This window comes from Salvelinus namaycush, chromosome 39 (assembly GCF_016432855.1).
Source record: "Salvelinus namaycush isolate Seneca chromosome 39, SaNama_1.0, whole genome shotgun sequence".
Classification (NCBI taxonomy): domain Eukaryota; kingdom Metazoa; phylum Chordata; class Actinopteri; order Salmoniformes; family Salmonidae; genus Salvelinus; species Salvelinus namaycush.
The window spans coordinates 11,798,900-11,824,316 of NC_052345.1; the positions used below are offsets into that span (position 1 = coordinate 11,798,900).

Sequence of the window (25,417 nt, forward strand, 5' to 3'; positions counted from 1 at the left end):
GTGTTATTGTCTGGTGCAGCAGAGTAAAGCAGCAGACAGTCACTGTTCCTATTGTTGGTCTCAGAGCCAGGCTGACATGGGCACAAGGCAACTCAATCCATATTGACAAGGCAATTAGGCTTACTGTATAATAATAATAATCATCATCATCATTAAAAGTATTGTTAGAGTTATGTTGTCCCATTATTTATATGGAGCTTTTTGAGTTAAGCTGGGTAAGAAGGGACTGAGAGAAGGAGGGATGAACAAGTGGGGTGGGGTGCTGACAAAAGAGGATGTTGATAAATAGTTAGGCCAAACTCAACACATTGGGTGACTGGATGTGTTTAAGATCCCATCTGGAAACTGTCATCCAGACCTGATTCAACCCAGATGAAACAATTTTACGTCATCATTCCTCCTTCTCTGACATTCTTTTCCCCGGGCATGGCGAATCCCAAGCCCTGAATTCCTTTATACGTCAGTTACTTAACTCAGTAACGCAACTTTCCCAGCTCTGGAAAAAGCTCCCTGTCTACATAGTATATAGGCTATTTTATACGGTTGTTCACTTCTCTTTTTTGTCTGCCAACAGGAAGGGTTTAACAACATCAAGGCGTTTGTGGAGGAAGAGCTACAGACTAGCATGGTTAGTTCGTATGTTGTAGTCTGGTGTGCAGTGTTTCATTCCATGAAGCCGTTGTAATTATGTTCTAATCAGCTGCTGCACACCTCCCTCTCTCTTTGTCTCTCCACATCTCCCTCCGTCTGTCTCTCTACATCTCTGTCCCTCTGTCCATCTCTGTCTCTGTCCATGTCGCTCCCTGTCTATGTCTCTCTCTCTCTCTCTCTCTAGATGATGGGGATGGTGATTGGTGCGGGCATCGCCATAATCCTCATCGCCATCCTCATCTTCTTCATGCTGCGGAGGATCCAGCTCAGAAGTACGTGTCACATTCTCTCTCCAATGCATTTTCTTCGATAACTATAAAATGAAATAAATGCTAGCTTCAGTTACACTAGCGATTGCCCTTCACTTACACCTATGAGCTTTCTAGCGTTGTCCCCGAACTCCCCCAAAATTGTCAGACTGAGTGTAAAAGTATGTGGACACCCCTTCAAATTAGTATATTCAGCTATTTCAGCAACACCCGTTGCTGACAGGTGTATAAAATCAAGTACACATCCATGTACTGTCCATAGACAAGCATTGGCAGAAGAATGTCCCATATTGAAGAGCTCAGTGACTTTCAATGTGGCACTATCATAGGATGCCACCTTTCCAACAAGTCAGTTAATCAAATGTGTACCCTGTTAGAGCTGCAGCGGTCAACTGTAAGTGCTGTTATTGTAAAGTGGAAACGTCTAGGAGCAACAACGGCTCAGCCGCGAAGTCGTAGGCCACACAAGCTCACAGAACGGGACAGGCGAGTGTTGTAGCACGTAAAAATTGTCTGTCCTCGGTTGCAACACTCACTACCGAGTTCAAAACTACCTCTGGAAGCAACGTCAGCACAAGAACTGCTCATCGGGAGCTTCATGAAATGGGTTTCCATGGCCGAGCAGCCGCACACAAACCTAAGATCACCATACGCAATGCTAACACGGAACCCAAACCGGCTGCACGCGTGCGCCATCGTGCATAACTGTATTTTGTCCCCCCACACCAAACGCGATCACGACACGCAGGTTAAAATATCAAAACAAACTCTGAACCAATTACATTAATTTGGGGACAGGTCGAAAAGCATTAAACATTTATCTCAATTTAGCTAGCTAGCTTGCACTTGCTAGCTAATTTGACCTATTTAGCTAGCTTGCTGTTGCTAGCTAATTTGTCCTGGGATATAAACATTGAGTTGTTATTTTACCTGAAATGCACAAGGTCCTCTACTCCGACAATTAACTGTTTTAACTTCTCACAGACCTGCAAGCCCAGGAGGCCCCCAAGTATCGATTCCGCAAGAGGGACAAAGTCATGTTCTATGGGCGAAAGATCATGCGCAAGGTTAGTAGCTGTGGTGGGATGCATTTTGGGGTTTCTAGCAAAGTAAAATGGTACCCTTTTGTTCGACAATGCGTTTTTTTTTGCCTTAGTTGACCTTTGACCTCTTGCTCTCACAGGTGTCCCAGTCCACCTCTTCCCTGGTGGGCACAGCCTCTTCCACACGCCCACGACTCAAAAAGAAGCAGAAAATGCTTAACATTGCCAAAAAGTGTGTGAACACGGTTTACCCTGTCTGCTCTACTCTAATTCATGATGCTAAAGAACTTAGTGACTACAGAGTAGAGAACAATAGTCTCTTATACATTTGTCCTCCCGCTCTCTCATCCTGCTCTCCATCCCTCCCCCTCTCCTCCCTCCAGGATTCTGCGTTTTAAGAAGGAGGTGCCCACCCTGGTAGCTAAGGAGCCTCCTCCCTCAGTGCTGGAGGCTGACCTTACAGAGTTTGACGTGGCCAACTCCCACCTGCCCTCCGAGGTGCTCTACATGCTCAAGAACGTCCGGTATGTAGGGACTTCTCCAAGTTTGTGTGTGTTAAGATGTTGTGGAGTCCTTATCTATATGGAGGAGACGTGTGTGTGTGTTCGAGTATCAAACCACTATGTATCATGGGTAAATTGTGACTGACTGATCTTCAAATAATATTGAGTAGTTATTAATGATGCAAGGTGATACGTAGGTCAGTCAGTCACTTTCTTTGTGTGTAGTAATCTCTCCATCTCTATCCCCTCGCTGCAGTGTGCTGGGCCACTTTGAGAAGCCTCTGTTCCTGGAGCTGTGTAAACACATGGTGTTCCTGCAGTTCCAACAGGGAGAGTACGTCTTCAGACCGGGCCAGCCTGACAGCAGCATCTACGTGGTGCAGGACGGAAAACTAGAACTGTGCCTTACTGGAATGGTGAGGGAGAGTGTGTGTGTGTGTGTATGCGTGTGTCTGTGCCTTCTGTACAATTGAGCCTCCATCCATGCTAACGAGTAAACAGGAACTCAGTTCAGGGGCTTACAGTTCTCTAACAATTAACTCTCTTGTAGGTCATTAAATAATGATTAGCACCTATTAGTGTTTGACTCAGATTATCCCAATATGGAGGAAAAGGATCAAATGGAATGATCTCTGAATTTAGAAAGTTATGGCCACAATAAACTTGCATTTGGGCAAAGATTGGAATGACTTAACATGAACAGAATGTTTTCAAGGTAACTGTCAATTGTACTGTTTGCCTGTTTTTGTCTATGTTCATTTGTTATGACATACTCTGTTTTACCCCTGTGTGTTTTTAGGACGGCAAGGACGGTGTGGTGAAGGAGGTGTACCCCGGAGACAGTGTCCACAGCCTCCTCAGCATCCTGGATGTCATCACCGTAAGACACGCCCACTTCCTGTCCCGCATTCCACACTCCCTAAATCACCATGCACGTGCCGTTTCTTGTTTGAGTCACCCCTTTGTCTGTCCCTATCACGTTTCAGTCAGAACTTTGAACTTAGTCAAGGAACAAGTCAGGGAAATCTAGCGTTGAATCGTAGCCTCCAAAGTTGAATCATATCAAAGTCATGATGATTTCGCAATTTAATGTTATATCATGAAGCACTATGATATGACAAGTGTGGCTTATGTGCGCTTTTACTCTCGGTGGGATTTTTTTCTTCTATAAGTATACAATGAACTATTAAACACATGACCCTTTTAGAGTCAAGAGGATTTGGTAGCTAGCATGTAACTCTTATATTTAGACTTGGGAAAACTACCTGACACAAACATCCCGGAGCCCTTGCTTTTACGACTGAGAAAAGGAAGTGGAAAACGTCTCTAAAGCAATGGTTTCTGCTGGTGGGTTCTGCTAGTTCCCTCTTCTTGGCTTGTGACTATAAACATTTTGTTGAGTAGTTCAGTTTTTTGTTAGTGCGTGGGTCACAGGGACATTTAAAAAAAAAAAAAAAAGGCTTCACCCAAGTCACTGCAATGGTAGGCCGTCATTGTAAAATAGGAATTTGTTCTTAACTGACTTGCCTAGTTAAATAAATAGGACAGTGCTGATAGAGCCTTGTCGTTGTGTTTGTTTCAGGTACACCTAGCTAGCATGTGAAACCACTCCCAACACAAACTTCCCCTCCCTTTACTGCTGAAAATAGGAACTTGTAAAATGTCTCAAGTCTGTAAAGTTACTAATATTGAGTTACAGTATATTCTGAGAGCGTGTGTGTGAACCTTATCACTGTGTGTGTGTTTCAGGGACACCAGAAGCCGTACAGGACGGTGTCGGCGCGGGCGGCTGAGGTGTCCACCGTACTGCGTCTACCTGTCGAGGCCTTCCTCTCCATCTTCGAGAAGTACCCTGAGAGCCTGGTGCGGGTTGTCCAGGTAAGCTGCAGTGTGTGTGTGTGTGTGTTTGTCACCAGGTGTGGACGTGTGTTTTTCTCTTGATGTTTACGGGACCTTTTCCTCCCTCTGTCTTCTCATGCAGATCATCATGGTTCGTCTCCAAAGAGTAACCGTTCTGGCGCTGCACAACTACCTAGGGCTCACCAACGAGCTCTTTAGCCACGTGAGTCAAGCTCCCCTTACACACACACACACACACACACACACACACACACACACACACACACACACACACACACATAGCGCCATGGTTCATAATACCACCCAGATCCTCAAACAACACACACCCACACATGGACATTCTGTTTGTTACTTCATCTACCAGGAATGCTACTTCATTAGCTGAAGCTACATCAGACATGCTGTTTTCATTACGATTGAGTCATTCAATGCTAACGCTACCGCTAATCACTTTTCAATGCTGACCTGGTAATTATAGCGATGCTAATTCAACGCTAGCCTGTCTTCATTGACCCTAACCTCTCTCTCTCTCTCTCTCCCATGCCCCTGTCCTCCCCTCCCTATAGGAGATGCAACTCCTGCGCCTGCTGCCCCTGTCCCCCCACCCCGTGCCCCGCACCAGCCCCCAGCGCCACGGCAAGCGTTTCGGTAGCCTGACCGTGCCCGTGGAGGACCGCGAGGCCGCCGTGAAGGACGCACCAGATCCTGGGAAGGATGGAGCCACAGTCCCACCAACCCTCAGCAGGACCATCTCCATGCCTGTAGACATCGCCGGTGAGTAACTCTTTCTGTCGGTCTCTCGATCCCTCTCTCTGTCCTCTTCCGTTCTTTTCTCTCTGTCCGTATTGTAACATCAGCATTCTTAGTATGTAACTTCAGCTCTGTGGCTTCAGTCCAGTTTTTACTGCATGTTAGTGACCTGACTTGACTCTTGACATTTGACATTAGTGTGCTTTATGTTCCTAGTATGTAACTTACCTCTGTTGCTTCTCAGACTGTTGACTGTGGCATTTACACGTGTTTGTGTTAACATGATTTCTGTGGTGTCTACACACAGGCATGCAGAAGAATCTGCGGTCGGATTTCGATATGGCCTACGAGAGGGGACGGATCTCAGTTTCCGCTGAGGACGGCAACACACCACCCACCTATTCACGGGTCAGTATATACGCCTGCTCACACACACACACACACACACACACACACACACACACACACAATGTTGGATATTAGTGACATCTCAGAATATGTATTTACATTTTAAATAAAATCAAAGCATACATTTTTTTAGTAATTCAACAGTTTATCTATTCACTAACAGTCATCCTAGTGCACTAAAATACACATTTGCACTTCAAAGTAGACCACTAACTCTTATCTTTGTACGTCACAGATCTGCACTTCAAAGTAGACCAGGCACAGTGTACTGTAATTGACATTCACGTCCCTCCATGTTTTCTGTTCTTTTCCCAGGACCAGCGGGAGAGGAGGGTGACCGTAGACGAGGTGCCGTCGGGGGTGTACCTTTACCCCGAGGAGGAGGGGGGTCCGGACAACCAGTTCTCACCAGGACCAGGACCCGTCCCCGGTCGCCCCAGCCCTGCCCTGTTCGAGGAGGCCCTGAAGGAGCTCCTCAAACTCATGAGGATAGAGGTTAATACTAACTGATGCTTAGTAACCTTAGTACATGGTCAGTAGATGGTTGCTATCTATGCAACCATGACTCTAGTACCAATGTAATCATGTGGCATTTACCTGATTATTGTGTTAAACTGTCACCAAGTTACTTTGTCCTTTGGGCTAATGTACCATGTCTAGACAAGTTCAAGTTCAACCAGCACTTTCTCCCTCTGACTCCTTTTATCTAAAATTATTACAGTTCCATTTCACAATCTACTGTTATGGTTGGAACCGAGCATCTGAAATGTACGATATCGAAAGTTCTGTCTCCGTCCGTATATTTGCCAACCCTCTTGATTTGCAGCCCAGGAGAGCAAAAGGGGAATCCAGACGTTGTTTCACCACCAAGAGCGTTTCCTCATTCCCTCCCTCAAACGCTGTCTCACTCTTTCTTTCTCTCATTCTGTTCTTTTTCCTTCTTCTGCCAGGACCCCGCTCTGCTGAATGGGAGAGTGACTCTGCACCATGCCAAGGCAGGAACTGTGCTGGCTAGACAAGGAGACCAGGTACTTTTCTGAGGCTTGGAGAGATGTCCTCTCCTCTGTTTGAATGCAGGTTGACGTTTGTCATGAATCTTGCCATGGAGGCAGAACTGAGCGATTTCCGCTAGGTGGGCCAGCTGCAAAGTCAAAATTGTCTACATCGTCATGACAATACATGCCAACCTGACTGATTAATCCCCTAATTCTATGAGGGAGAAGTCTTCAAAACATTATAGATTTGTGATATTGCAGATTCCTATCATCCCTTAATATTTCCTTGACATCTTTCCCCTCCAAATCTCTCTCTTTCCCATACACTTTATTCTCCCCTCCCCTCCCCAGCTCCTTACTCCCTCCTCTACTCTCCTCTCTTCAACCCCTCTAAACACACAAAAACAAAACAAAACAAGAGACCTGAAATCTGAACTCCCTCTTCTCCTCTCAGGATGTGAGTCTCCACTTCGTCCTGTCCGGCTGTCTCCACGTGTACCAGCGGATGATCGACAAGCAGGATGCGGTGTGTCTGTTTGTCACCCAGCCGGGTGAGATGGTGGGCCAGCTGGCCGTGTTGACTGGAGAGCCCCTCATCTTCACCATCAAGGCCAACAGAGACTGCACCTTCCTCAAGATCTCCAAGTCTGACTTCTACGAGTGGGTGTCTAGTAGAGACCAGACTAGAGAGAGACTAAAGCAGGGGGGTAGTCAAGCCTGGTCCTGGAGCACTGCAGGCACTTCCTGTTTTTGATTTAACCGACCTGGAAGACCAGCTGTGCCGAATTTAGGCGCTGAACTGATCAATTAGCTCAGTTGGTCAGGTGTGGTGCCTAGTTAGAGCAACATCCTGCTGTACCCGTGGCACTCCAGGAACAGGGTTGCCTACCCCTGGGCTAAACCCTTCTGTGTGAAAGGGGTATAGTTCACAGTCTGGGCATTAAGCTGGAACATTCAGTTTAAGCCTAACTCGGGTTTAGAAGTAGAGGAATGCAGGTTGTTGAATGATTACATGAAATTTAAATATACCAGTAGTCACTGACTGTTGACTATTAAACCATCTGTTACAAGTAGGTTGGCTTCAGTTCCAAACATGCATTTCTTGTTCTATGTCAGAACTGTCTCACTGTTGATAAGATGCTGGTTATTACTATCTATCTGGTCATGGTAGAAAAGACTGAAGTGGTTCGAAAGTGGCATACACTTCTCCTAACCCACGCTTTGTTTATCAGTTCCTGTGATATATAAGTATAGTGACTGCCTCACCCCTGAGATACTGTCTGTGTGTTTTTCCTGATCTGGTGTGCTCTGTGCTGCCCCCTGTCTTTAGGATCATGAGAGAACAGCCCAGTGTGGTTCTGAGTGCAGCCCACACCGTAGCCATCCGCATGTCCCCCTTCGTCAGACAGATGGACTTCGCCATAGACTGGATGGCTGTGGAGGCTGGCAGAGCCCTCTATAGGTATCTGGACAAATCTTCTCTTATGACAGTATTTTTAATTTGACCAGAAAATCTGTATTAGTGTGTTTGTTCTTATTACAAGCAGGCACATTTTTCTGAATGACAATATCACCTATCTGAAGGTATTTTTCTTTGACATGTTTCAAACTCTAGCCTTGCACAGACACGCTCAAATGTACACTGTCCTGAAACCAAACAACTCTTTTTTGGGGTGGGATCTGATGAAAACCGAAGTGACTGTTCTCCACCTCCTCTCGTCCTATCTCCAGGCAGGATGACCAGTCGGACTGCACCTACATAGTTCTGAACGGACGTCTACGTTCTGTTATACGTAAAGCTAACGGGAAGAAGGAGCTGGTAGGAGAGTACGGTCGAGGAGACCTCATAGGAGTGGTGAGACTTTGGCCCATTTCTACAGCTGTCATCGTTCTGGTCTTTCATGTAAAGGCAGAATATGTTGTTGCTATATTAGTTTATAAAGCTAATATTCAGAATAAAGTCAACCTATTTTATTTATATTAGACCTGTGTGTGTGTATAGTGTATGTTTGGGTTGTATTAGATCATTGGGGACATTATACCTTTTTAAAATCCCATGATTTTGGAGCTCTTACTATCATCTCCTCCTGTTTTCCCCAGGTTGAGGCTCTGACCCGACAGCCCAGAGCCACTACGGTCCACGCGGTCAGAGACACAGAGCTGGTCAAGCTACCAGAGGGAACGCTCAACAACATCAAGAGGAGGTACCCACAGGTGGTCACCAGGTTGATCCACCTGCTGGGACAGAAGATCCTGGGGAACCTGCAACAGGCCCGCGGACCATTCTCAGGTGAGTGTGTGTGTGAGACACACCCACAAGTACACAGGCATGTAATGTATGCATACACACACTTGCCCTCTTTGTCCTCTAGATAAAGCCATGTATTACACTCTCTCTCTCTCACCCCGTACTTCTCCAGGTTCTGCCCTCGGCTTGTCCAGCGTAGCGTCCAGCCCTGACGTCACCAACCCGGCCAGTAACCTGTCCACTGTGGCCGTACTGCCCATCTGTGACGAGGTGCCAATCAACGCCTTCAACCTGGAGCTCAGCCACGCCCTCAGCGCCATAGGTACACACCTCTAGAGACTAGCATAGCAACTGTCAATCAAACCTTACTATGACTTGAACGTCTTGTTTCATATTAGTCAATAGTGATTACATCTGCCTAATGCGAGTAGATTCTGTGGACAATAAGGTTGTTCTATTCTGTTCCTTAACTAAATTGTTACATTGAGCGACCGTGATATTCAATTTTATATACATAAATTGTTCTCTCGGAAATATTAAACATTTGTCCTTGATGTGTAGGACCTACCCTGCTGCTGACCAGTGACATCATCAGAGAGCGACTGGGGGCCTCCGCTCTGGATAGGTCCGTTTTTATCCTCTCTTCTTCCTCTCTTCCTCTGCAGTATCCATATCAGTTGGTTGTTCTTCACTCTCGTTCTCCCCTCGTAACAGTATCCATGAGTACCGTCTGTCTGGCTGGCTGGCCCAGCAGGAGGACATCAACAGGATAGTCCTGTACCAGACAGACAGCAGTATGACCCCCTGGACCCAGCGCTGCATCAGACAGGCTGACTGCATCCTCATTGTGGGCCTGGGGGAACAGGAACCTGCGCTGGGACAGGTAGGAGGGACGGGGTGAAGAGCTGGAGGTTTATTTGGATGGGGCTCAATTGGAAGATGGGTTGCTAGTGTTTGGAGGATTGGTTGACCTATGAAGCTACTCTACTTACACGCTGCCTAGTTACATTTATTTGTTCAATTTAAAACTTTCATTGTGAAATTATACATGAACCTCATATTTCAGCTTATTTGTAGAGATATTTTTTTTTAAAGCAGTCTAGTAATGACTGCATCTTATCCTCAGTACTGTATTTAACCATGCCTCTCTCTCTCTAGTTAGAGCAGATGTTGGAGAACACCGCGGTGAGGGCCCTGAAACAGCTGGTGCTGCTCCATAAAGAGGACGGCTCGGGGCCCTCCAGGACCGTAGAGTGGCTCAACATGAGGAGCTGGTGCTCTGGACACCTCCACCTCCGCTGCCCCCGCCGGGTCTTCTCACGACGCAGCCCCTCAAAACTGGTGCGACTCCCTGGGGAGATGCCATGACTTCTTTTTTTACTTTCTCTCTTTCTAACTTTCGTTTTTTTTTTCGTTTATTCATTCATTACACACCGACCTTTGCCCACATCTGATTGTGTTCCTCCATTAAATGGAGGATGAGGACAGTTGTAAAGAGAGCTCTGACGATGTGGTAAGAGAGGAGGCTAGTCTGTTTTATATATACTTTAATAGCCTGTTGAGCATGTCCTCTTCATCCAATCAAAACATTTGTTTTATCTTGCACGGAGTGACGGCTCAAAATGAAGCACTTTGCAGTTCTACGAGTAACATGAGTTTTGGTTTTCATGAGAAATAACATAGTGCTTTAGCAACAAAAGCTTTGGGAAACCCAGCCCAGGTCGTTTTGGGGAAATGATCCATTGACAAGCTTACCAACCACTTACAGCGCTTTGGTGGATAGCAACTGTCACTAACCAGGCCCAAGTCTGAATTGTTGGACAAGCTCTCGTTTCAAGCGCATGGAAGCCTACAAATTGCTCAGATTATCATTGTGAAATCGACGTGTGTGTGTGTGTGTGTGTGTGGTGTGTGGTGTGCGGGCGGGCAGAGGGAGGTGTATGAGAAGGTGTTTGAGAAGACAGCGGACAGACACAGTGATTTCTCTCGGCTGGCCCGGGTACTGACTGGGAACAGCATCGCTCTGGTGCTGGGAGGAGGAGGTGCCAGGTCAGTGGACTTAGTTTTGATAGGAACACCTCTCTTTTGTGCTAGACTCTCTTTTGTGCTAGACTCTCTTTTGTAGATGATCAAGTAGTACGTGCTTTACTCCACACTATCGACATCATCAAATGCATGTTTTCAATGACAGTCATGGGACCACAGCTCTTTGCATGAGAAGTCCTGTCTTCTGTTGATTATTATCAAGATTTCTTGTAACATGAATGTCCTTCAGTGTATCTGTAGTCTCGAATTAGTCAAGTTCTTTCAGATCTTTTCAAATGAATGAAAGAAGTGGAAGAAATGCAGTCCTCAAACAGTGAATTTCCTACTCTCTCTGATTGGTTGTTGTCTCTGTCACTCTTGCAGAGGCTGCTCCCACGTGGGAGTGATCAAGGCCATGGAGGAGGCAGGGATTCCCATCGATATCGTGGGCGGGACGTCCATCGGGTCGTTCATCGGGGCGCTGTACGCCGAGGAGAGGAGTGCGGTGCGCACCAAGCAGAGAGCCCGAGAGTGGTCCAAGGTCTGATCCTCCCTCCGCTATACCATCATGCATTTCTCTTGTTCCTAAATCTGACCATTTGGCACATTCCTTTGTCAGGTAACATGTAGTGTATTAGAGGGAATCAGTTTGAGCATGGCGAGACACATAATCACTCGTGTTGATCACATAATGAGTGGTCATGTGGGACGCAAGGTGATTCTGTGCGGTTCCGACTGAAATGTTGATCTCAGACACGCTCATTATTAACCTCCTTCCCTCCCTCCCTACAGGCGATGAACTCCGTATTCAAAACCATTCTTGACCTGACCTACCCCATCACCTCAATGTTCACCGGCGCCGCCTTCAACACCAGCATCTCCAAAGTGTTCCAGGACAAGCAGGCTGAGGTGAGAGGTCACATTGTCTGTCAGTGCTACTAGAGATGTCTGTCTGTGAAGGAAACTGGGCCACGTTCAGTAGGCAAACCTTGTGAACAGTTGCAGATAGAAATGTCTTGAATAGAGCTGACGTTGATACCTACTCCACATTTTGGAGAGGCATATTTGTTCTACATAATATATATCCTTCTGAATGTTCCTTATTCCAATTCATATGGAATGTGTGGTCTATGTAACATTCAGGACCTGTGGCTGCCCTACTTCAACGTGACTACTGACATCACGGCGTCCGCCATGCGTGTGCACCAAGACGGTGAGTGACAGGCAGCTAACCGCTGGCCCCTCCCTCTCTCTGCTCTATCGCTGTTTAGAAATGGACGACTAGATTTTGAAGTTGTCTTGACCGCACTATAGAAGTAATTGTCCTACTTCTGCAGGATTTTGAGTAAAAATTGGATAGCTGTTAGGATAACTCTCAAGCAGTCACACACACACACACACACACACACACACACACACACACACACACACACACACACACACACACACACACACACGTTAGATATGTATTTCATTTAGATATATACTCCATATGTAACACTATTTAACTCAATCCACTCACGCTGGTACGGTCCAATATGACCGAGAACTAACGTGGGATTGACATGATCATTCATTCCTAATGTCATTCGGCGTTTGATAACAGCTAGATAATTTAGATTAGAACGCACTGATTTTACTGAATCAGAGTATGGGTTATGGGACTAAAATCCCAGCCCTTAATTGTACATTTACATTTTTATTTTATTTTAGTCATTTAGCAGACGCTCTTATCCAGAGCGACTTACAGTTAGTGCATTCATCTCTAGATAGCTAGGTGGTGTTATAATTTGGCGTTTTAGACAAATTGGTTAGATTCTGCATGTGTTTCAGCTGTATAATACTAATAGGGAGGTCATACAGCTGGTATGCTAGAGCAAAATCCTCTTTTCCCTGCTTGTTTAATATGTTCCTCCATTGACTGACTGACTGACACTTAATATATGGATTGTTTATGTGTGTGATGACTGACTGAGTGAGAAATGCACTGCCACTAACTGTAGCTAGAATAGTCCTAGAGGTTGGGGGGACGACCCCTGCTGACCTCTTGGGGTCATAGGCCACACCTTTTGGCTTGTGGAAGGAAACCTACCCCCCCAAATCCAGTGTTAGTACATGTTGCATGCATTCGTTATCACCGGTAATGTCCACTGGTTTGTAAGAGCAAAGGCATTTAAAGAAAGTAATCTATGTTATTTATGTACTGATTTTAGGCCACATAGGCAAATGTAGCAATTGAGTCCTCCTTGATCCTGGATTTGGGGTGTCATAAGGTTGTGGGGTCCTCCAGTTATATCTTCGATGCCTGTCTGCACTTGGCATGTTTACTAACGGCGAGAGCAAAGCTTTACGACACTCTCTCTCTTTACCGACCACCTTCCTCCTCCCTAGTGTGATGTCACTTCCTGTTGACGCAGCCTAGTACACTCCCACTGCTCATCTCTATTACTCTCTTTCTCAGGTTATTCCTCCTACCTTTCTCACATCTGTTTTATGTTTAAAACGTGTCTTTTAAAACAACACCAAACAAACCATGCCACAGTGACTTGCCTAATGTTCATTTGCTCATATGGGGACACTTTCACCATCTGCTGTATATAGGCTTACTATTAGCCTGGTCCCAGATCTGTTTTGCCATCTTACCATCTCCTATGGTCATTGTTGGGAAAATGGCACAAACAGATCTGGGGCCAGGCTAGTGTACTATAGATGTAGTGTGCTAGTCGCTGAACCTTCCACCCTTGTCCGCGTCAACAAGTAGGATCCAGAACACTCTTCATTTGCTTTACCCCTCCGCACCCTAACGCCTCTCCGTCCATCCCTCCCTCGCTTCCCATAGTTTCTCCCAATGTGCTTTCATACAGCTCAAATTTCCATTACTGGAGGCTTACACACAGGAATAGAGTGAAGTTGCCCCTAGACCCTGATCTTGGGTCAGTTATGTATTTCCCCCAATAATGGTTAAGTTTAGTATTGGGGGAGGGGAAGCTGATCCTAGATCTGTACCTAGAGAACTTCAACCGTAGCATACACCACACATGGCCAGAGCGCAATGTCTGAAGCTCCGAGTAAGTGGGCCGTTTTTTTAACACCAACCTCAGGGTTTTCCAACATAGGAAGTTACACCGTTGGCTCATTCGTAACGCAAGGACTTTATGTGTTCGTGGTGGCACTATTTGGTTTATGCAACACCCCATGTTTCCATAAGCCAACCAATGAATGTTAGTCTCTTCGACATTGTGTAAATGTAGCATCATTTAGTCTTTTTTATTTTTTTATGTTACGCTAGTCGCAAGACCTGTAGCTTAATTTCAAGATGGCTTTTAGAGTATGGTCATAGCCATCAAGTTTATAGATCCTGCGTTGTGTGTGTGCTAGCTAATTCTCCCTGGCTTGTAGATGGATCTTCCTTTTGATCTTTTTCTAACTCTTACTTCTCTCTTTCACTGGTCTCCTCCCTCTCTCTCGCTCTCTCGATCCCTTTCTCCGAGAATGTTGGTGCATTTTGTAGTAATTTTCTTGTTTGTTGTCGGCTGCTATCTATCTAACCAAGCTAATACGCTCTTACGCTCTAAACAAAACACCAAACAGGACGACTGTGGCTGTTGATAAGTGGCTGTTGATAGCCTGGGATAGAGTAGAAATACACTGAGTGTACAAAACATTAGGAACACCTTTTGCCTTTAGAACAGCCTCAATTTGTCGAGTCATGGACTCTACAAGTGTTGAAAGCGTTCCGCAGGGACGTTGGCCCAGGTTGACTCCATTGCTTACCTTAGTTGTGTCAAGTTGGCTGAATGTCCTTTGAGTGGTGGACAATTCGTGATACTCATGGGAAACTGTTGAGCGTGAAACCCAGCAGCGTTGCAGTTCTTGACACAAACCGGTGCGCCTGGCACCTGCTCCCATACCCCGTTCAAAGACACTTACATATTTGTTTTTGTCTTGCCCGTTGGCACACATACACAATCCATGTCTCAACTGTCTCAAGGCTTAAAAATCCTTCTCTAACTTGTCTCCTTCCCTTCAGCTTCACTGATTGAAGTGGATTTAACAAGTGACATCAATAAGGGATCATAGCTGTCACCTGGTCAGTCTATGTCCTGGAAAGAGCAGGTGTTCTTAATGTCTTGTGCGCACTCAGTGTATGTAGGTCTCCATTTTCCAATGAGGTTTCTGAACTAATACATGGTTACGGTGTTCATGGCTCCTTTTGAGTGGTTTGGGAGAGTAAATGGATGACACCATTTGAACTATTAGTTTCAAATTCAGTGTAATATTAATGCTGTGACGCTATTTTGTTATTTTCTATCTGTATTGAAAAAATTTCATTGTCATCTACAATCCTGTCTGTGCTATCTGTTTTACTTCTAGAACTGGCCTCTCTGGTTATTTACTTCTAGAACTGGCCTCTCTGGTTATTTACTTCTAGAACTGGCCTCTCTGGTTATTTACTTCTAGAACTGGCCTCTCTGGTTATTTACTTCTAGAACTGGCCTCTCTGGTTATTTACTTCTAGAACTGGCCTCTCTGGTTATTTACTTCTAGAACTGGCCTCTCTGGTTATTTACTTCTAGAACTGGCCTCTCTGGTTATTTACTTCTAGAACTGGCCTCTCTGGTTATTTACTTCTAGAACTGGCCTCTCTGGTTATTTACTTCTAGAACTGACCTCTCTGGTTATTTACTTCTAGAAACATTGCGTTATGTTACCTGGCCATGTTCACTGAGGGTTTTATACTGTATACGTCAGATACAATTTCAGGTCGTTTTACGTTTTTAGATTGTATACGTCGAGAGCTCTGGACATGTTTTGCCCCTTTTGTCTCCTGCTCTTTTCTGTCCCTCACTCTCTCTATATATCTGGCCATCTTTAGCTCTGTCTTGCTCCTAGGTTTTACAAAATTACAGAAACTTTCCAAAGTTCTCAAGTTTTTCAGAAATCCCAGTTGGAGGATTCCCAGAATCAACTGGAAATTCTTCAACTGGAATTTCCCCAACAAATACGGGAACTTTGGGAACGTTTCTGACAATTTGGAACCCTAATCTCTCCTCTCTCCTTTGTCTCACTCCTTATCTCTCTTTCTCTCTCTCTGGCTCTGCCTCTCTCTCTGTCTGTGTGTGACGTGGGGCTATTTGTCCATGTTTGATGTCCCTTCTCCATCTTCCATTCTGACAGGCTCGCTGTGGCGCTATGTTAGAGCGAGTGCCTCCTACACCCCCTATTTACCTCCCCTCTGCGACCCCAAGGATGGCCACCTGCTTGTGGATGGTTGCTATGTTAACAATGTCCCAGGTCAGAGTTCAAAGTTCAAACCCCGACCCGTCTCAACCCCAAAAGGAGTTGTAGAAGTTGCTCCTGACCACTGATACAGGGTCATATTATTTTCACCCACCTGATGGTTAATGTTAGGATTGGGGTTATGTCAATTGATCCCAGATCTGGGGTTAGGGGCAACTTCTACCTTAAGCTCCTTGAAACACAGACAATCAACCACTCCCTCCCCCTCACGTTCCGTCTCACCTTAACCCCACCTGACCAGTCGGACATTGGGAACCCATGGTTTGGAAGGAAAGTTAGGCTAATACAGTGTATATTTCGGTATGTGAGTGGAGGGGACGTAATGTTTCGCTCCCCTAGACCCAGAACCACCCATTCTTAACACCAATACTTCTCTATTCAATTTGGCTTCAATAGTTCACACTCATACACACGTCAGTTACGAATTGGCTTTGTCCCGCCCCCCAGTGTCAATAAGCCCCTCCCCATGCCTCCGGATTGGCAGTGAGGCTTTGCTCATGCAGGTACATATCCATGGGTCAGACAGAGAGGTGCATGATGGTCCTGCTTTTAGTGCCCCGCCCCCTCCCTGTTTTTGGTTCTCCATGCTGCTCCACTTCATCTCCCAAGTTCTCCTGCACTTGGCTGGTATACTACACACCAAGTGTACACTCACTTGCCTGATTTTTCCTGAGCATGGCACACAGGCTTTTCCCTAAGGCCTTTCCACGCAGCTTACTGCTTGTCGTTTTCCACTTTCTAAAGCTTGGGTCTCAGTCACTCGTTTGTCAGTGTAGGTCCATAGGTTATAGCTTTTTGCGTATCGACCTAGCTATAGGAACACAACATGTAGCGTTCTCTTCAGGGTTTGAAGCTGATCCTATGGTGTCGGGAAATAAAGGTTTTGTGTTGAGGTCAGAGAAGATCACCATATAGGCTATTTCATGTTTGTTTTTTTAATTGTGGTCTGTAGTCGTTTTTTCTGTGTCCATTTGTTTGTCCGTTCGTCCATCGCTTGATCCCATGTCGTCATACCGAGCAGTGCTTATGAATGGCTTCTGTCAACCATTTGCACCCCCCCCCCAGCAGCTACACCTCCCCCTGTCCATGTATGTGCATGTGTCTGTGTACTGTACGCATCTATATATTTACTCTTTACATATATATTGATGACAGTGTTGCTGATGCTACCTGTTTCCCTTTAGCTTTTTCTAGCGAGATGCCAAAAGTGTTCTGGATCCTACCAATGCCCATAGCCGAACATACAGTTCCATCACTCTTGTCAGTGAAAGGCTTGATTGAAGCCTCAAATTAAAAGTGGGGTGAGAATGGTGACTGTGCGTTTTGTTAGTACTTCTAAGTCCAGAACTAGTTCAGTTCAATGATTCCACACTGAAATTCTTCAGTCTCGTATGTCCCCTTCAAACTCCACACACAGCGGCATCCTGCTCTTCCTCTGGTGCTCCTTCTCCTTCCAATCCATGCAGCGCCCAGCCTCCCCCTGCCCTCTGCTGGTCCGGAGTGGTATTACAGGACCACAGCTTTGGGCAGTGCTGGCTGGTTGCCCCTAACATGTTCGCTAGTGTCTGAGAGATCTCCATATGCTGTGACCAGACTACCAACCTCCAGTGCTCTTTGTGTCTAGTTGGGGAGTCAGGGAACTGAAGGCTAGGTTTAAAAAGGTTCCTCTTAACTAAAATCACCAAAAATACAGGTTTCTTCCCCCTTTTTGTATGTTTTCACCAAGTGCTGTAAAACACACTACTTTTTATAAATGGTTCTAAAAGCAAAAGCTTCACTTTGGCTCGATAACCTTTCACAAGGGTTAACTCACAAGGAGCATAAGGTTGTGGTTGGGGACAGAGTCTGGAGATCGAACCAACCCTTGATACTCTGTGGCTGAACCCTTACCCCTGTACCCTGTGCCTAGACCTGACACACACACTCAGGTCTCTGTGCATGGTAAGGTGTTTCAGGGAATGCAGAAGCAATTTGAGAGGTTGGGCAGCACCACATTCACATCCTGTGGCTAACCCCTTGGCGGTTACCCACCTCTGGGTTAACCAATTGGGATTGCATCCCTTTGGTTTGGGGTCGTGGTCTGCTGCCAAAACGCATGACTAACCTGAGAAGTTATGCCAACATTATTGAGATGTTATCCCCTCCCTCCCCCTGGGTGTGGCTCACAGGGTCACTGTGGCGCTATGTGAGGGCGAGCATGACCCTCTCAGGGTACCTGCCGCCCCTCTGCGACCCCAAAGATGGCAACTTGCTTATGGACGGGGGCTACATCAACAACCTGCCAGGCAAGTAGATGGGGAGGAGAACAGGAAAGAGGGCGGAGAGAAGGGGTAGTAGGACATTTTCAGAGTTATTTTAGTTGGGGGGTATTCAGAGATCATCCATGGGTAGGGGCTGTCATTGACAATGGTGGAGATGACAGTTTGACAGAATTCAGTTGCTTTTTCTACCATCTGAGCAGTGGGAAGGAGCGTTCAAATCATTTCCATTGTCAAAATGTTCAAATTTAATTTGCCAACAATCTTTTCAAAATATAGCCATAGAGGCAATTGACTGAGGGGAAAACAAATATGTAAATGAACCCCGTAGTGTATTTGAAATTGGTCTGTAACATGCTTTCAGCTCAGGATCAATCTTTCCTATCAGATGGGAGAAAATACAACACAGAGCGTCAAGTGTGTTAGTGATGGTGGACACTGGTGGTACAAAGTATCCCATTGTCCAGTATCCACAAGCTTTTTAAATCGGCACTAAATCAACAGAGTTTCAGAATGCTATGTGTCTGTCAGTCAGGCTTCCTGGTGTCTTACTGGCTGAGAACATCTAAAGGGGCGGGACATATACCGTATTCCTCAAATTATTGGAGTGTTGATAGAGTTGTGATTTAGGCAACTTTAAAAATGATATACCAGTTAGCTTTCTCAATTCCATAAAACAAAACAATAGCCCATGCTTCTAAATCAGTGACTTACTAGACACCAGTCGGCTCTGACAGTACATTCCCTTCCAGTTTGAATACGAAACGCAGTATCATGCCCCTCAACAAACTGGTATTCAATAGGATGTTACCAATTTGGGAGTTCTACCAAATGGATGTATTGACTGCCTGTTGCATTCCAACTGGGAAAAAAGACAACTTGAAAAATAATAATAATAATAATAATCTGCATGCTACTCAAATGTCTATCTCTTCTACTATGCTACTGTTATCTCCTCTTGGAAGTCGGCATTGTAGCGTGCAGAAGAAAAATAATGAAACACAAAACCATGTTTCACAAACCTGATGAAGTTGTCATCCTTCTCTATTTTGGGTGATTTAGGTTCATTTAGATGTGGAATCTCCTTGTGGTTTGTGCCACATGGTTGGGTGGCTTAGAGGTCTACGATACATGTGATTATTTGATGATTTGGGTGGACACACCCACAAAGTTGGACCCAGTGTCTATCGGGCTAAAGCAATGACTAGTCTCACATTCTAATAGGCAGAAGAGGCGCAATGCCATAGTAACCATCTAGTGTTTATGATGGATTTAGATAGCTAGTACCCATAGAACTAACGCTAATGATATAAGTTTAAACTCTTCCAAATTTAGGCTTGGTTAATTTTTTACATTTTTGTCATTTAGCAGATGCTGTTATCCAGAGCAACTTACAGGAGAAATTAGGGTTAAGTGCCTTGCTCAAGGACACATTGACTGATTTTTCTCTGGCTCAGGGATTCGAACTGGCGACCTTTGGGTTACTAGACCAACACTTAACCGCTAGGCTGCCTGCCAGTTCCTTGAACACATTGGGTCAACACTGTGGAGTGGACTGGTGAGACATGCACCCTTCACAGGGTACTTGGTCTCAAACCCTCTCTGGGACTCGCACCATAAACACACACACCAAGGCTGCATTATCAACAATACAGGAGGGAACAAACAGTGGAGATAAGAATTCACCCAAACATTGGGACCATCAAAAAAAATGTAGAGGTGTAGTAGGGCGATATGAGTAGATGCATTGTATAAAACTGGAAATGAAATGAAGTTTGTTGTGATTTTCCAGTTGGTGATAATCCAGCCAATTGGGATGTCTGTTTCTGGTGGAGTGAGTTTGAATATGTAATAAAGTATATGAAGGACAATGTTCCTATTAGGAGATAACCACAATAACCCCAGACTGGGTTTTCCTTATTGTCCCTGCTGCCGGCTCGTGTACGTCTGTGTGTGTGTGTGTGTGTGTCACAACGTGACGTCCCACAGCGGACATCGCGAGGAACATGGGCGCCAAGACTGTCATCGCCATCGACGTAGGTAGCCAGGACGAGACGGACCTCTGTAACTACGGCGACAGCCTGTCGGGCTGGTGGTTGCTGTGGAAACGGATCAACCCCTGGGCAGAGAAAGTGAAGGTATGATGATCAACGCAGATGACCCTACACACCGACACGAGCACACGCACACATTCTCACACCCTATCGTCTATACCCACCCAGGTTCCAGACATGGCAGAGATCCAGTCCAGGCTGGCCTATGTGTCGTGTGTACGTCAGCTGGAAGTGGTTAAGAAGAGTGCCTACTGCGAGTATATCAGACCACCCATCGACCGCTTCAAGACAATGGACTTTGGCAAGTTTGATGAGATCTACGTGAGTTCCACAATTCCTTCTCAACACCTGTCTCGTCTCCTTATGCAGGCTCTGGGATATGTTCAAAATGTATTTACATTCATGACCACTTTTTTTTATGTGGTTAGAGAAAATAAAATGTTAGATAACAGCTAACATTAAGTTTAGTAAAATACAGTCTCCTGTTCATAGCTAACAAATCACACGGTAAAAGACCATATTTGTTGCTAGGTCTCCACCAGACTCTATTGCTACAGTAGCTTGTTACTGTACCACATGGTCTGTTACCCCAGGCTAACCTGTCCTCTCTGTCAGGATGTGGGCTACCAGCACGGCAAGCTGCTCTTCACCGGCTGGGCCCGTGGTGACATCATCGACAACATGCTCAAGGACCACCGCTCGGCAGACTACAACGACAGCAAGACCAAGACGGACGTGAGTCACACACACACACACACACACACACACGTCACAAACCTTACATTCACCATCTTTACATTATGACATTCTCCTAACATAATATTTACCTAACGTTATTATAACATTCCCATGACATTCTCTTGTTTTAAGCTGTGTTCGTTATTACATTTTACACAAATTCTTACATTCTCGTTAACATAATGACATTCTCTTGTTTGTATTCCAGTCCTGTACGTGTACAGGGTCAGACTTCACTGACCTGGCTGAGATAGTGTCCAGGATTGAGCCGGTCCAGACCTACGTCGATCCCGACGCTGATGCTGCTGAGGGTAAGAGGCTATTATAAGTCTGGTCGAGCAGTAACTCTACTGCCAACGTCGATAAGGGTTTGAGCATTTCCCCTTCCTCTCTGTTTCCCTCTTTACCGTGTCCTGACTCTTCCAAGTGTCCTGCAATAAAATAATAATCACCGCTCCAGAGCCAGTGTCCATGAAGCCTGTCAGAGTAGGACTGCTGATCTAGAATCAGGTTTGCCTTTCAGATCATAATGAATAAGATTTATATGGAAAGATCCTAGATCAGCACTCCTACTCTGAGACTATTTGTGAATACGGGCCCTGGACACCTTTAAAAAAATATTGAATGTATCTTTACTTAAATTGTAGCTCCTTTACGATAGAATATACATGGAGAGAGACACTATATATACAAAAGTATGTGGACACCTCTTCAAATTAGTGGATTCGGCTATTTCAGCCAGACCCGTTGCTGACAGGTGTATAACATCTCCAGACCAACATTGGCAGTAGAATGTCCGTACTGAAGAGCTCAGTGACTTTCAACGTGGCACCGTCATAGGATGCCACCTTTCCAACAAGTCAGTTCATGCTAGATCTGCCCCGGTCAACTGTAAGTGCTGTTATTGTGAAGTGGAAACATCTAAGCGCAACAACGGCTCAGCTGCGAGGTGGTAGGCCACACAAGCTCACAGAACGGGACCGTCGAGGGCTGAAGCACGTAAAAATGTCTGTCCTCAGTTGCAACACTTACGACGAGTTCTAAACTGCCTCCGGAAGCAACGTCAGCACAAGAACTGTTCGTTGGGAGCTTCATGAAATGGGTTTCCATAGCCAAGCAGCCGCACACAAGCCTAAGATCACCATGCGCAATGCCAGACAATGGCTGGAGTGGTGGAAAGGCGTTCTCTGGAGTGATGAATCACGCTTCACCATTTATTTATTTTATTTCAGTCTGACGGACGAATTTGGTTTTTGCGTATGCCAGGAGAATGCTACCTGCCCAAATGCATAGTGTCAACTGTAAAGTTTGGTTGAGGAGGAATAATGGTCTGGGGCTGTTTTAGCCCCCTTTTTTAGTTCCAGAGAAGGGAAATCTTAATGCTACAGCAAACAATGACATTCTAGACGATTCTGCGCTTCCAACTTTGGGGCAACAGTCTGGGGAAGACCCTTTCCTGTTTATGCATGACAAAGCCCCCGTGCACAAAGTGAGGTCCATACAGAAATGATTTGTTGAGATCAGTGTGGAATAACTTGACTGGCCTGCACAGAGCCCTGACCTCAACCCCATCGAACACCTTTGGGATGAATTGGAATGCCGACTGCAAGCCAGGCCTAATCGCCCAACATCAGTGCCCGACCTCACTAATGTTCTTGTGGCTGAATGGAAGCAAATCCCCACAGCAATGTTCCAACATCTAGTGGAAAGCCTACCCAGAAGAGTGGAGGCTGTTATAGCAGCAAAGAGGGGAGGGGGCACAACTCCATATTAATGCCATGATTTTTGAATGAGATCTTTGACAAGCAGGTGTCCACATACTTTTGGTCATGTAGTGCATCACATGGCAATCTTCAGTCTTGTTGCTTGTGCTACAGTATGGCTGGTCTCTTTCATAGTGCATAACTGTGTCTGTGTGTCCCACAGCGGGGGACGAGTCGGACTGCCTGACGGAGTATGAGGAGGATGGGATGGACACGGTGAGAGAAGAGGAGGAGGAGGAGGAGGAAGAGGAGGAGGAGGAGGAAGAGGGGGAACAGGAACTCGATGACCTCTCCCCCGGAGAGTGGGGCCAGAACGGAGTCTTCCAGGCGGTATGTGTAACACAGACATCATAGACTCTCACTCACACACCCTACTGTTAGTAGTGACTGTCTGTGTTTTGTTCCTCTAGGATGAGGAGAAGTCAGTCCGCCAGCGGAGGAAAACAGAAGGTGACTCCAACACCTACTCCGAGCTCTCCGACTGCTGACAGGAGGAGAGGAAAAATGAGAAAGAGACAGACTTTGGGTCTAAGAACTATGAGGAAGGGAGGAAAGGAGAGATAAAAGTCAGGCTCTGGGTCCAAAAACTAAGAGGAGGTGGAGGATGAGAGTTGGATGTCGGGCACTTTCTGCAGCTACTGTAGCTTAAATACTTATTTTTCCCAACCCTAATCTACTACGCTTGATTCTAATAATTAGCTGGTTTATCAAATAAATCAGGATAGTTACATCAAGGGTTGAAAACCTACAGGAGAGCTCTCCAGGAACAGTGTTGGAGAGCCCCGCTAACCCCTGACCCTTAACCCGTAAGCCCTTGGACCACTGGTGCCCAGTGTGACTTGGACCATGAATGGATCCTCTCCAATCTGAAGATGGACTCAACTGGGACCCCACCACTCTGTTTCCCTCCCACCACTCCACTCCTGCCAAAGCTGAAATACTTTTATTGGGGTGACTAAAGGGTGTCCCTCATACCACAGGGAACACATTAGTACTTGGTTGAAGTTAAACACCTAGTCTCTTTAAGCTTTCAGCTCCAATGCTTTGGCCCTATTCAGACTGTCTGTCTGCATGTCCTGTCTGTCCATAATCAGGAGAGGTTCTCATTGATGGTACACTGTTCTCTGTTAAGACACAGATGGGTATTACGTGGATGGAAGTTGGAGAGAGGTGTGTGTGTGTGTGTGTGTCATTACGATGTATTTACTAGTAGTAGTATTAAAGGCTGATAATGAAAGAGGTGCAAAACCGCTGCTGCGCACAAACGGTAGAAAGACAGATGTATACTGAACAAAAATATAAACACAACATGCAACAATTTAAACAGTTTTACTGAGTTCATATAAGGAAATCTGCCAATTAAAATTCATTAGGCCCTATTCAATGGATTTCACATTACTGGGCAGGTGCGCAGCCTTGGCTGGGCCTGGGAGGGCATAGGTCCACCCACTGGGGGGCCAGGACCAGCCAATCAGAATAAGTTCTTCCCCACAAAAGGGCTTTATTACAAACAGAAATACTCCTTAGTTTCACCAGCTGTCAGGGTGTCTGGTCTCAGACGGTCCCGCAGGTGAAGAAGCCGGGTGTTCAGGTCCTTGACTGGCGTGGTCTGCGGTTGTGAGGCCGGTTGGACGTACTGCCAAATTCTCAAACACAACGTTGGAGGTGGCTTATGGTACAGAAATGAACATTTAAATTATCTGGCAACAGCTCTGGTGGACATTCCTGCAGTCAGCATGCCAATTGCACACTCCCTCAAAACGTGAGACATCTGTGGCATTGTGTTTTGTAATAAAACTGCACATTTTAGTGGCCTTTTATTGTCCCCAGCACAAGGTGCACCTGTGTAATGATCCTGCTTTTTAATCTGCTTCTTGATATGTCACACCTATCAGGTGGATGGATTGTCTTGGCAAAGGAGAAATGCTCACTAAAAGAGATTTTAAACCAATTTTTGCACAAAATTTGAGAAGCTTTTTGTGCATATTAAGAATGTCTGGGATATTTTGTTTCAGCTCATGAAACATGGGACCAACACTTTACATGTTGCATTTTATATTTTTGTTCGGTGTACATTATTGGATGTTGAAGTAGGGAGATGAAAATGTGTAGAGGAGAGGTGTGTGTCAATGGTTTCCACCATGCTTGCTACTACTGTATTCTGCTTGTTCCAAGCAGAGGATAACAATGCCTTTTTAACCTGAATTTAACCATTTAAAAACAATGGAGGGGAGACTTTGCCAATGGACCTTTTAGTATAGAAAACCCCCTCTCCCTACTTGCCTAATGCTTGCATGGGGTCCTGTGTACTCCCTAACCAACAAGTGTCAAACTCAATCCACGGAGGGCCAAGTGTCTGTGGGTTTTCACTCCTTCCTTTTACTTTATGAATTAAGGTCACTAATTAGTAAAGAACTCCCTTCACTTGGTTGTCTAGGTCTTAATTGAAAGGAAAAACCAAAAACCTGCAGAAACTAGGCCGTCCATGGATTGAGTTTGACACCCCTGCCCTCAAATGGTCACAGAATAATTTAGTCTAATCTTAGTAATA

The 25,417-nt window shown here is 45.6% G+C and overlaps 1 protein-coding gene across 2 annotated transcripts in view; it reads left to right on the forward strand.

The window, feature by feature from the left end:
* The window catches only part of LOC120032516 (patatin-like phospholipase domain-containing protein 6), a 30,851-nt gene extending 6,607 nt beyond the window's left edge, over nt 1-24,244 (forward strand). The window contains exons 3-34 of one of the 2 annotated variants that reach the window (XM_038978647.1): nt 575-628; nt 836-923; nt 1,905-1,987; nt 2,104-2,195; nt 2,347-2,487; nt 2,723-2,882; nt 3,266-3,346; nt 4,216-4,344; nt 4,448-4,528; nt 4,893-5,100; nt 5,384-5,484; nt 5,800-5,979; nt 6,435-6,512; nt 6,934-7,139; nt 7,810-7,941; nt 8,211-8,334; nt 8,580-8,769; nt 8,900-9,049; nt 9,289-9,352; nt 9,442-9,610; nt 9,886-10,068; nt 10,658-10,776; nt 11,137-11,293; nt 11,545-11,661; nt 11,896-11,965; nt 15,931-16,047; nt 20,301-20,449; nt 20,534-20,686; nt 20,981-21,100; nt 21,312-21,414; nt 23,030-23,196; nt 23,277-24,244. In XM_038978647.1, coding sequence (XP_038834575.1) covers nt 575-628; nt 836-923; nt 1,905-1,987; nt 2,104-2,195; nt 2,347-2,487; nt 2,723-2,882; nt 3,266-3,346; nt 4,216-4,344; nt 4,448-4,528; nt 4,893-5,100; nt 5,384-5,484; nt 5,800-5,979; nt 6,435-6,512; nt 6,934-7,139; nt 7,810-7,941; nt 8,211-8,334; nt 8,580-8,769; nt 8,900-9,049; nt 9,289-9,352; nt 9,442-9,610; nt 9,886-10,068; nt 10,658-10,776; nt 11,137-11,293; nt 11,545-11,661; nt 11,896-11,965; nt 15,931-16,047; nt 20,301-20,449; nt 20,534-20,686; nt 20,981-21,100; nt 21,312-21,414; nt 23,030-23,196; nt 23,277-23,354 — 4,044 coding nt within the window. In that variant the 3' untranslated portion in view covers nt 23,355-24,244. Of the gene's footprint in view, nt 1-574; nt 629-835; nt 924-1,904; nt 1,988-2,103; nt 2,196-2,346; nt 2,488-2,722; nt 2,883-3,265; nt 3,347-4,215; nt 4,345-4,447; nt 4,529-4,892; nt 5,101-5,383; nt 5,485-5,799; nt 5,980-6,434; nt 6,513-6,933; nt 7,140-7,809; nt 7,942-8,210; nt 8,335-8,579; nt 8,770-8,899; nt 9,050-9,288; nt 9,353-9,441; nt 9,611-9,885; nt 10,069-10,657; nt 10,777-11,136; nt 11,294-11,544; nt 11,662-11,895; nt 11,966-15,930; nt 16,048-18,221; nt 18,339-20,300; nt 20,450-20,533; nt 20,687-20,980; nt 21,101-21,311; nt 21,415-23,029; nt 23,197-23,276 lie in introns of both variants that reach the window. The other variant, XM_038978646.1, reaches the window with a different exon arrangement.
* The last annotated feature ends 1,173 nt before the right edge of the window (nt 24,245-25,417 follow it).